Raw genomic sequence first — 12,872 nt, forward strand, 5'->3', positions numbered from 1 at the left:
ATCTACCAAAGTAAAAAATTACAACACATAAGATTGAATTATAAAACGCCACTGCATTTCTTTAATGCACATTGAGTACTTGAAAATTTAAATTTTAAAAATTATCACAATGATAAGCAGCATTAAAATATGAATATTTAGGGATAAGCTTGAATAAAAATGTCAAAGACGTGTACTTCTAACAACATCTCAAGTTACAAAGTCAAAACTGCAATAGTATTAAACACTAAGAATATGGAGGTTTTTAAATTAAAATTAAACACTCAAAAGTTTTAGTTTCAAAATAATAATTTCCCCATAAATGATGAAATAGTTAGATATAAATCTAACTAAACATATAGGTGCTGAATACTGAAATCTGCAAAATACTAATGAAACAACCAAAAGGGTACCACACTTTTTCTAGCTCACAGACTGGAAAAGCCAACAGAGTAAATATCGCAGAGTTTTTAAGTTGATCTCTAGATCAACCATAATTTTGATCAAAATCCCAACAGAATGTTTTGTAAATAAGTGACCTCATCCTAATTTTTTTATGGGAAGCAAAGGTACTGAGATATCTACAGTATTTTTTAAAGGTAGGGTCTCACTCTAGCCCAGACTGACCTGGAACTCTACAGCTCCAGGAGAAGTCACAGTGATCCTCCTACCTCAGCCTCCCAATTGCTGGGATTAAAGGTGTGTGCCACCACGCCCAGCCTTTCTACAGTAATTTTGAAAGAGATGCCTCTGTGGTTAAAAGTGCTTGCTACATAAGCCTGGCCACTGGAGTTTGGGTCCCCAGCACCCAAGTGAACCATGTAACTACAATGCACCTGTGGCAATGGGACATGGAGTCCAGAGAGTCTGGAGCTCACGGGACAGCTAGCCTGGTCTTTCCAGCCAGAGACAACAAGAGAGACCCTGTCTTAAAAAAGAGGGAAGGAGAGGATCAACACCCCGTGGTCATTCTCCGACCTCTGTGCAACAAGGCATGTGCACACCCACACACATACACACACTAGTTAAAAAACGGTAATTTTGAAAAAGAACGATAAAGTTAGAGGATTCAATATCTTTTTTATGACTTACTCAAAGTGGTTACTAGCAAAGGACAGCAGTAGAAACGAAGTGTATAAAGCAGAAACTTGTATATACAACAAACTAAATTTCAGTAAAGCTACAATGGCATTTCCTTGGAGAAATAAAAGTTTTCAACCAATTAGTTGGAAAAACCGGATTTCACTATGAAAAATAATGGTCCTTGACTGAAGTTTCACAATCTACTTAAACAATCCTACATAAGACCTTCATAATATAATAGGAGAAAAAGAGGATCACATCAAAATAGAAGAGAGACTAGTTAGAAACAGGAGGAGTTTTGATGGGTGGATTTGAGAGGGGTAGGAATTGTCATGGTTTACTGTCTATACTTATGGAAGCTTCCAATAAAAACCTAAAAAAATAAATTCCATATAAATTTTAATTCTCAATATAAAACATAAAACGACAAAACTTTTAGAAGAAACCATAGAAAAAATTTGGGAAAAACAATTGTTTAGAACCTGAGGAGAGGTTGTTTTTAGATGATACCAAAAGCAGGACCCATTAAAATCCTTTTGAAAAATAAAATTTATTACAACTAATCAAGTTTGTATATGGGAGAATATCTCAAAGAGAATAAGAGGACAGTCAGACTATATATATATATATATATATGCCAAATGCAGCAGGAAAAAAAGTTCAGAAAAAAGAAGAAACTTCACAACTAAAATCTATGAAGCAAACCCCAAAATGTTACATCTTCCCTTCATTTGCTAAAGACATTTTAAAAACTTAATATCAGCACATAACTTAATATAGACTCTTTAAGTATTCTGCTTGGAAATAAAGCTAAAAGAATCAATCTTGTCCTCTTGGAAAAGTAAGTGCCCGGTGTGTGTACTGAAGACCCATTCCAGTTTTAAAACTGTCAGAGGGCAAAAGGAACTTCAACTGCTTTGAGATGGTATTTTGCCCACTTTCCAGCACTTGGTTAAATTTTTTTAATTAAAAAATAAATAAGCAGGCAATACAAAAAATGTTAAAATATTATGAATTATATATCCAATACACAATTTGTGTACAAAATATATGAAGTCTAAAAAAACTGAATAGGAAGGAAATAACTGAATTAATAAATATATAGAGGGCTGGAGAGACGGCTTAGTGGTTAAGGTGCTTGTCTACAAAGCCAAAGGACCCAGGTTCGATTCCCCAGGACCCATATAAGCCAGATGCACAGGGAGGCACATGCATATGGAGTTTGCTTGCAGTGGCTAGAGGCCCTGGCATGTCCATTTTCCTCCTTTTTCTCTTTCTCTGTCTTTCTGTATTTTTGTTCAGCTTTTGCTGGACATAAATAATGAAAACTGGCTATAGATTTGCTTTGATTATAATTTCATTTGTAAGTCCAAACTTTAAAAAATTTAATTAAATTTGTATAGTATTATTAACACATTCTATCATAGTATATGACATGGAAATAGTTCTCGCTTATACAAAACCTCATTAAAAGTCAAGTGACAGAAATTCAGTTTTTGTAACCAATTATTGAAACTTAAAATTATACATTTATATGTGTATATCTATCTATCTATCGATATACATATACATATATGTATGTATGTATGTATGTATATAAGACTTAAACAGATATTTCACTAAGAATATGTACAAATTAAAAACAAGTACATAATGTTCAACATCATTAGGAGAATATGTATTAAAACTGCAGTGTGATGCCACTAAATACAATAGTTGAAAGATTCAAATAAAGAGCATTGGAAAAGCCAGCTGTTGGTTTCCATGGATGCACAGCAATGGGAAATCTCAGTCATTACGGCTTGGATTAAAATGGTTCAGCCACTCTGGGAAATAACTTGACAGTTTCTTATTTAAGTATACACTTACCATATGATCCAGCAATCCCACTCCTGAGTATTTACCCTAGAGAAATAAAAAATGAGGTCCACTTAAAAGTACGTACACAATTTTATAACAGTTCTATTCACCAATTGCTAAAGCCTGAAACAACCTTTTTGTCCTTCTACTGCTGGAGAACCCATGATTCGTTCATACAGTGGAATACTAATGGGGAATAAAAAGGACTATAGACATAGGCAACAAACTAATGAGTGACGTAGACCATTTCACTAGATAAAAGAATCCAGTCTCAAAATTACAAACTAAGCTGGATGTGGTGGCACACACACCTTTAATCCCAACACTCAGGAGGCAGAGGTAGGAGGATCGCTGTGAGTTCAAGGCCACCCTGCAATTACATAGTAAATTCCAGATTCCAGGTCAGCCTGAGCTAGAGTGAGACCCTACCTTGAAAAACAAAAACAACAACAACAAAAAAGACCTATGTGATTCCACTCCTACAATATCATGTTACTTTGTAAACTATCAATGCATAAAAATAACAAAGAATGTATCAGTGACCTTCAGGGACAAGGACAGACAAGAACACAAGTTCAAAGGTAAGAAGCACGTGCAACCGTTTTGTGTCTCCACCATGGCAGACATTACACAAGCCTAGGCCTACATTTAATGCCAGGAGTAATTCAATTTTACTGTATGATAATTGAGAAAAAAGAAATTAAGTTGGATTAAAAAATTAAAAACAGAGACTTGGTGATTAAATACTATTAGTATTTTGCCTTTCCCCAACACTGATGCTCAATTAAACTTTTGCTGGACCTAAATAATGAAAACTGGCTATAGATTTTGCTTTGATTTTAATTTCATTTATATGTACAAACTTTAAAAAATTTAAATAAATTGGTATAGTGTATTAACACATTCTATCATAGTATATGCCATGGTAATAGTTCTAGTTTATACAAAAATTCATTGAAAGTCAAATGACAGAAATTCAGTTTTTGTAACCAATTATTTTAAACTTAAAAAATATCAACTAATAGCCCCTCTGCAATAACACTAAGTGAGGTAGAAAGATAACTTGTGCGAAGGTTTCGGATTATATTCAAATGTCTATACCACCTAAAGTTGTCTACAGAATCAATAAATTGCTCGGGACATACCAATGAAATGTGTCATAGGAACATAATCATCAAACGCATATGTAGCCACAGAAACTGCCAAAAATCTGAAGCAATCGTGAGCAAAAAGGAGAAGCAGCTGGCCGGCGTTGAGATGCAGAGCATCTGTAACCTGAAGCCGCTGGGCAGCCAGTTAAGCCTGGGAGGGTCTGCCCTCTTAGTCCCCACAATGACTGCTGCCTGCTTTCACTAAGGCTCAGTAACTTTGACCAATTAGCCAAGTAAATTAGTCAAATTTTATGTGTACAAATGAATATAAATAACTTCAGTGATATATGAAGAACCAAATATTGAAATTTGTACTTATTTTGCACTAAATTGTGTAAAATAAAAAGGTCCAATGCTGTTTACTAATTAAAAATAATACAGCTGAGGTTTGCAGGGAGACCTAACCCAAAAATTGAAGACATTTTCAAAATTATCAGTATACAGTAAGTATAACTTTCATACTTCTTTTTAAATTTCTGTTTTCAAAAGAATTGTGTTAGGGTCCTCCCCAGTGTTTTCAAGCTATTCTCTCTGAGTATTCATTTAACATGTGATTATCTTCAACTTATTTAGGTATAAATCAAAGTCACTATAAACATCTTGAATTTTGTAGTGGCAATAAATTATGTTATGAAGTATATTATAAGAATGTTAAAACATACCCATTTCTACAGAGTACATTTTGATATGATCACCTTACACTATCACTTGTAAATAAACAAACCAAATGGGAATATTTTTATTAACCAGTCAAAAATACCATAGTTACCTGTAATTATAATTACACTATGTACCTGGAAGATTAAAAACCTACCTAATATGTGTGAAGGACTCACTGCATTAATTTTCATTTATTAAATGCAAACAGGATCATAAGCCATAATGAGTTCCCTTAACTATCTTTAAAAGAATAATCTATCCAGTTGTAGCTCTGTATCTTTTAATGCTCTGGACACTGTTAACATTGAACACACTAATCATTAAGAACTATCAGGTATTATTTATAAGCAAACAATAAAGGCAATTTGAAAATAAGTGTTTGTGTAAAGAAATATGTCAATCCTCAAACTTTGAGATTTTTCATAGCACTTCGTTCATTGCCTTTAATTGGTTTCCAAGGTGCCTGACATTTATTATCTAGTCTTTTCATACACACATGGCAATGCAGAATATCACTATGGAGCATGCAAGTAGTGCAAATAATAAAGAAGAAAAGTCTTCCATAAAACCAGAGTACAGTAAACTACCCTTTAGTGAAGCCTCACAATTAGGGCTGGCTAACCATATCTGGATTATGGGAACAATTAAATAAGCTTTCTTAAAATGTCCAAAAAAAGTAAATGTGATGAAAAGTGAACGGATTTGTTTGATTAGAAAGACATTTCTTAGTTCCCTTTCAAATGAAATCACAGCAGAATTGGCCACAACATGTAACAGATTTGACATAGTTATAACGAGCCGTTCGGTCACCCTATCGTGAGATGCATCTTCCTCTGTAAGATTAACAAGACCAAGGGAAACTGCAGAACAGGCTCCGCTAGACAGACGTGAAACACAGAATCAGGGCCATGTCGCTGTCGCCAGCAGTAAGAGGGCCACCTGCGTACCCTGTGTTCCTAAAAAGAAATCCTAGCTCAAAAATTAAAACCACGTTTCTATAACACAAATATCTCAGGTTAACTCTATGCCCAAGTCCCAATTATCTACAGACATGGGTGTCTGGGCCAACTCTGACTTGACAATCGTTACCTGCGTCTGCAGCCATCTCTCCTGCCTCCGCTGCTTCCTCCTGAGATTCCTCAACTTGCTTTGCTCCCTTGGGTCCAGCCTGCAGCTCATGGTGCCCAGGGGAAAGCTGGTGGGGTGCAGGAAGTCCAGAGGGGAGAGGCGCTCCTCTTCCTCCGAGGTCTCCAGCATGCTCCTGCCCGCGGGCACATCCATCAGGAAGGCGTGATCAGAGCACGCTGAGGAAGCTTCGAGACCACACGGAAAGTCTCTTCCTCTTTGTGTCTGCGCTTCGTGGGGAGCCACCGACAATCTTTGTAGTAGCATATTGGGATCAAAACTGGGGGGCTGGTGAAAGGCGCAGCTATTTTTAGCAGCCTGCAAAGGCGGGCCTGAAAGGTCAGTAGGCTGTGTTTCATGTACCCTGGGACAGGCAGTTGCCGTACTATGTATTTCATATAAAGTGGGTAATAAAGCCAGTTTCTCATTGATGTTCAGATCCAAACTTTGTGATTTCCTATGGAAAGCTCTTGAAGCACATCTGCCAGATACAAGCTGGGGAACAAAAAGCTGGTATTTTGGATCTGATGCTCTGAAGAAGGACTTTTCGCTCTTTATCTCAAAATACGTTGCTCGCACTTCCAGGCAGAGTGCGTCTGTTAACCTCCCAAGGCCATTATTATTCTGGGCCATGTTGAAAAGCCTGTGATTTCTGGTTTTGGAGCTTCCACCTGTCAGCCAGTCTTCCTTGTCACAGCCCGACTGAGCTCCAGGATGTGACAAGTGTTTCAGCGAGGGTCTCGTTAGCCCGCCTGCCTCTGTGGGCTGACAATCAGTCCGGCTCTTGGAGAGATGTACAGCTGTGAGTTGGCCACAGGAACATTTTGGAGTGCTGACAAAATTAAAGCCCCCTAAACGGGCCCCACAGAAAGGGCAATTCAGTTTTCCAACTGTCCACTGGGCCTACAGGTAATAAAGGAAGATACAGACAATGCTTTCATTGTGACGTGACCAGAGACCGAGCTTTTTAAAAAACAGAGAAAAGGAAAACGCCAATCACATGCAAGTTTTCTGTTACAGAAAAGGCTGGCTTTCTGTTTTCTGATTAGCAGACAGAACAGCTAATGGAAACAAGCTTTCCAAAAAACAGAGATGAGCAACCACAAAGTTCTAGAATGATAACATACAGCAAATCATGCCTATTCACACAATAGTACCAAGAATCTCAAACGAAAGTCTCTAGACAATAGGCTGAATATATATGTACTGTGGACTAATGAAAAGGAAAACACTCTATGGAACCAGGAAGCAAATCAGTCCAGTGAGCTTAATTTGCAAGTAAAATCTCAGAAAAGTATCTGTTTTGATACACTTCTTGCATACCAAGCAGGGGAGGGAAGTTTACCCAGCCACAGAATCAAGCTCTTCCTGGCTTGTGTAAGCAACCCAAAGAAGCACGCCTCTATCTGATGTCCATCCCACTCAGGCTAAAATTAACAGCAAGCTGGCTTTAAGTATCTTTTCAGGAAGATACAGTGGAACCTCTGTAATGTCCTAATACATTTTGTGACATCCAGGACACTTGTTTACGGTACACAGGCACTCCCCCAGGAAGTTATTGCAATGTAGGAGTGGATTCAAGTGGTATCTACCAAATGTTTCTTTTGTAACAAAAGAATTAAACCGATTACTGGAGAAATTTAATTCTATCTTTCCAAAAATCACAGTCCTTATACTTTTCTAACATAAGTATTTAGTTTGAGAATTTTTCCCTTATAATACTGTATTAAGTATCATTTAAAGTGTAGCATCTTCATTTTGATCATCTGGATAGGTCATTAATTATTTACCTTATTTTACATGTGTACACACATACATACACACAATACATAAAAAATATTTAATTCACTTGATATAACAGATATTGTTCTAGATACTGAGGCTACAGAACCAAAGTATAAAGATTCTTGACTGCATAGACACTATACCATATACTACTGATATACTATACACCATATATACTGCATATACTATAGATAGTATACTATATACGACATAACTATAGGTAGTATACTATACTGGGGAAGCTACACTTAACAAAACATATAAGGTATGCATGGGTGAGTGCGAATATGTGTGTGCATGTGGTGTGACTATATCTATGTGTCATGTATGCTTGTGTGTGCCTAATATATATATTTATATATATATGTACACATAAATATATACATATATATACATATGTATATAATAGAGAATAGTATATAGAATAATAGTATACACATGGTGTGATTATATCTGTGTCATATATACTTGTGTGTACCTAAGAATAAAAAATGTATATAGCATATAGAATATAGAATAGGATATAGAATAGTAGTATAGAGAACATAAGTACAGAAGCCAGAGGAAGAAAGAAGGAAGTGTGAGGATGGATGGTAGAGGCACAGGGACAGGCTGGCTAAGCAATGCCTCACGGAAAATAAAAATGAAGTCTATGGGAATGGCGAACAAATCAAGGGAGAACCTGTGAGACAAACATTCAAAGAAGGGGATATCAGGTACAAAGTTCTAGATGTAAAGTAGCTAGAACACCCCAATAATAGTTAAGACACCAGTAAGTGCAGTTAAGAGAAGCACAGTCTTTCATGCATTTTGAAACAACCTAACAAGAGAAAGGAGGCTGTATAATTCTAATTTCACTCAGGAACTAAGAACTTACTTTTTGTATTAAGCAGCTTATCCATTCGGGAAGGGCTTCTATATTCATGTGCCACACATGACAAATATTTCCAGCGTCAACGGAGTCATGTTTATCCTGTTATGTAAAAAGGAATGATGTTAGCAATTTATACTTCAGAATTTATTTTGCCAGTTCCATATTTCAGAAACATTCAAAAATAGCAATCCAACTTTAGCTACAACCCAAATATACATCAACCTCTTTCCTTGTGGGCTTCATCAAAAACAGACTCAGGAGTGGGGGCAGGAAGCAGGGAAATGATGGTACTAACCCATGATGTGTCCAAAGGGTCTACTTAATTAAAAAAAAAAAAAAAGAAGCAGCAGCAGCAGCAGCAGCCAGGTGTGGTGGTGCACACCATTAATCCCAGCACTTCGGAGGCAGAGATAGGAGAATCACCATGAGTTCAAGGATACCCTGAGACTACAGAATGAATTCCAGAACAGCCTGGACTATAGTGAGACTCTACCTCAAAAAACAAAACAAAAAAAAAATGAAAAATTGTGTCAGGACATGCCTACCTGTGATTTAAAACAAAACAAGAACAAAACCTTCCTACTTACTGAATTCATCAAATGAAACTTAAAATTTGGCAGTAAATTACTAAATGGACACATTTAATGCCCTATGTTGTTTCCTGTTTGTGAGAAATAACACTGTGTTATTTAAGGTAACTTTCTCTAGCCTTCAATTTCATTTTATCCGGATTCTACTACTGAAAAAATATAGCAGCTTCAGTATACTTTTCCAGGATGCTCCCACAAACGTGCAACCTCTTCATGTTGAAAACAGAAGCATGCAGGTCTCTCTGGCCTTCCTCCTACCCTGAAATGCACTAAACCTTTAGGAAGGATTTTCTGGCTTCCTTTAAAGTAGGTTGCAAGACTCTTGTGATAGGAATCCCCCCTTTATTTTGAGGTAGGGTCTCACTCCAGTCCAGGCTGACCTGGGATTCTGTATCCCCAGGCAGGCCTCGAACTCAAGTGTCCATCATACCTCTGCTTCCCAAGGGCATGCGCCACACCACCACGGCCAGCTGAGAGGTAACCTTCTTATGTCAGGGTCACAGAGAAGAAACTCAACGTGCTGGTCATATTGTTTCCCTCAGGCTGTGACCAACTGACATTACATCCCCTGTATAAGAAAAATTTAAATAGAGAGGCCTTTCACTATCTATAGTAGATTTGTAAAGTGTGATATGTGATTGAGAAACAAAGGTTTCCCATTGTGACAGGGAGGTTCTGGGTGTCGTTTCTTCACCTTTAAATCACTGTTAGAGAACTGTAAAAAGGGAATCCGGGCCCTCTTCTGGGCCTGTCAACGTTCCACTCTACGAGATGACATGACAGTGCTGCTCAAGAGCAGAGTGGAACAAACTCCCACCCACACCCTAATTCTCAGGGCCATATTTTACATAGAATAGATTCACAGTTATCAAAATTTGATGCTTTCTCTCTTAGATTCCCCTTACTTACTATTGTAAGGTTAACAAAATAGTAAACAAGTCTATTTCTATACGTCTATTAAGCTTATAATCACAGTTCACTCTTTAATTTTCTTTTTTTAAAAAAAAGAACCTTTCATTAAACAACCTACTTGGCACTGTGACTTAAGGCCAAAACCACCCAGAATTTCTAGGTTTAATTTCCAAAGCTGGTCTCTCTTAGGCCTTACCACTTTCCCCTTCTACTTTAGATCTGAGTCCCGGTGTGAAAACGTCTCCCTGTGATTTATTTATATATTGGTAAGAGCTACAAGGATGGCATCTTAATCTGGCTGCTCCAGGCCAAAAAATAAAGAAAGAAAGAAACAACAACAAAAACCCAGAACAGTTCACAAAGTAAATTAAAAGGGGAAAGGTACTTGAGTTATTATGTACGGGACTGCATTTCAGAATTTTCAATGCTGTGCACAATGTTATTTCTGCAAGTACAAATAGAACCAGTGCTCTCTCCGGCCACTGAGTACTGCCAGATCAGGCAGAAGCGGTAAGCTCCGGTTACCAGACATTTGCTGTGCATTTCAAAAGCAGAAGGAGGCGTCTTGAAAGTTTTCATCATGAAGAAATGATAAAAGTTTGGAAAGGCAGATATGTCTAAGCTGATTTAAACATTACATAATTAATGCCTGTGTGAAAACACCTCATGACCCCAATAGTATGTACAACTTTTGTGTGTGCCAATGAAATAAAAAATTTAAGAATAAAAGGAAAGGATTTTGAAGTTTTTTCCAGCCTAATATCTTTAAAGTCCTATGACATAAATTGAGAAGCTATTAATGGACCATAGAAAGTCTTTGTGACGGGGCCACAGCTGACTGGATGCCTGAACAATTCAGCCCAACTAAGAGAAGGCAAGTCTGCCAACGCCCCACATCAGTGCTGAGACCAGTGAGACGAGGGCCAGTCGGTGCGTGAAGACACTACTGGAGAAAGAAGTCAGGAGGAGCGACACTGGGAAGAGTCTTGAGCTCAGTCACTCTGTGATGCTCTAAGTCAAGTGCTCACAGGAGGGCCAAGAAACAGGTTTACCTTATTCCTTTTTAGGATGCAATACTATAGGGAAAATATGGGCAGAAAAGAAAATAATTATTAGTTTTAATATAGCATAGTTGGTATAAATCCCAATCTATCTTCCTGTCAAGCCACATAATCTATAGAAAAAAATAAATAAATGAGCAAAAATTTAAAGATCACAATAGTTAAGGTTAGAAAGTAGAAGTAGTAGCAGAAAGACGGGGAACTTCAAATGAAGCCGAGATTGGAACTTCTGAGAGCCTAACAGAGGGGAAGGCAGCACAGCTTCATTTGCGCAGAAAACAGACGCGGCAGCAAGGAGGGCTTCCGGGACAGTGAGCGTCCACCTAAAGCTCGTCTCCTGCCAAGAGCAGCACTTGGGTCAGAAACCAATAGGACAACATTCTAGGATGGGCAGGAAAGTATGGAAGAAATTGGGAACATGCAGTATGTCCAGGGATTAGGTGCTAAGGACGACATTCTGTTCTCACCGGAAACAGGACAACCACCAATAATGAGACTGAGGGAGATCCGCCTGTATGAACACGTATGTTTAACAAATACTGCTTGTTGCTGGGCGTGGTGGCGCACACCTTTAATCCCAGCACTCGGAAGGCAGAGGTGGGAAGATCGCCATGAGTTTGAGGCCAGCCTGAGACTACATAGTGAATTCCAGGTCAGCCTGGGCTAGAGTGAGACCCTACCTCAAAAAACAAAACAAAACAAAACAAAAAAACAAAGACAAAAAAATAAGTACTGCTTGTCTCATAAAAAGTGAAAGAAATGGAGGCAGAATGTCATATACAACAGTGAGGACTACATGCTGTGGTGGAGACATTGGTTAAAACCCATTCCACAAAAGGAGTTGGAGAGATGGTTCTGTGGGTGGCATGCGTGCCATACAGCATGAGAACCAGGGTCCACATGTCCAGCACCACGCCCATGTTAAACGCCGGCTGGAGTGCCACGTGCCTGCAGTCCCAGCACTGAGGTGCTGGAGGGAGGAAGAGCCCTGGTGCTTCCTAGCTAGCTTGCTAGTGGAGTCAGTGAGCTCCAGGTTAAGTGAGAGACTGTCTCCGAAAATGTGGAGAGCAATCAAGGAAAAACCTGAAAGTGACCTCTGGCCTCCACATACACTTTCACACATGAACATATACCCTTATACACATGCCATCACACGCACACAAACATACACACACACACATGCATGCTCACCATACACACATGCAAGAAAAGTCACTGAAATGTACATTTTCTAATATATCAGCTCTACTCCCCCAGTATATACACCTTTTTTGTATATATACATTGAGAATTGATATATAACATATATTATCCAAACTAAGTATATAATAATAAGAAAAAAATATTCGGTAGGTTTTATTTTTTTCGAAGTAGTATTTCTCTCTAGCCAAGGCTGACCTGGAATTCACTTTGTAGTCTCAGAGTGGCCTCTAACTCATGGCGATCCTCCTACCTCTACCTCCCAAGAGCTGGGATTAAAGGCATGCACTAACACACCTGGCTCGTTTTCTTCATCTTCATAGAATTTAATTTCCCTTGGGAATTTTGTCAAAAGCTATATTTGAAGCCAGATCTCTAAAGGAGCTTGACAGTTCATTTGATGAGCTGGACAGGAGAGGATACACTTCCGTGCAGGTCTGTTCATGGATAAGCATATGGCGGACATTGAAATGTTCTCAGAAGAATTTCTACTAATAGCTTGACCTCAGCTGTCCTGCTCAAAGTTTCAGATTTTAAAAGCTGCTTTGAAGTTGACAGAAATGTTAGATAAAATTGGAAGGTTTCAGCAGAA

The 12,872-nt window shown here is 38.2% G+C and overlaps 1 protein-coding gene across 4 annotated transcripts in view; it reads right to left on the reverse strand.

Annotated features, from left to right (window-relative positions):
* The window catches only part of Rnf180 (ring finger protein 180), a 164,639-nt gene that overhangs the window by 118,786 nt on the left and 32,981 nt on the right, over positions 1-12,872 (reverse strand). For all 4 annotated transcript variants that reach the window (XM_045139084.1, XM_045139083.1, XM_045139082.1 and 1 more), the window contains 3 exons: positions 8,521-8,616; positions 5,823-6,761; positions 2,932-2,967 (listed from right to left, as the gene is read on the reverse strand). In XM_045139084.1, the coding sequence (XP_044995019.1) occupies positions 2,932-2,967; positions 5,823-6,761; positions 8,521-8,616 (1,071 nt within the window). The remainder of the gene's footprint in view (positions 1-2,931; positions 2,968-5,822; positions 6,762-8,520; positions 8,617-12,872) is intronic.

Source organism: Jaculus jaculus, chromosome 20 (genome assembly GCF_020740685.1).
Source record: "Jaculus jaculus isolate mJacJac1 chromosome 20, mJacJac1.mat.Y.cur, whole genome shotgun sequence".
NCBI lineage: Eukaryota > Metazoa > Chordata > Mammalia > Rodentia > Dipodidae > Jaculus > Jaculus jaculus.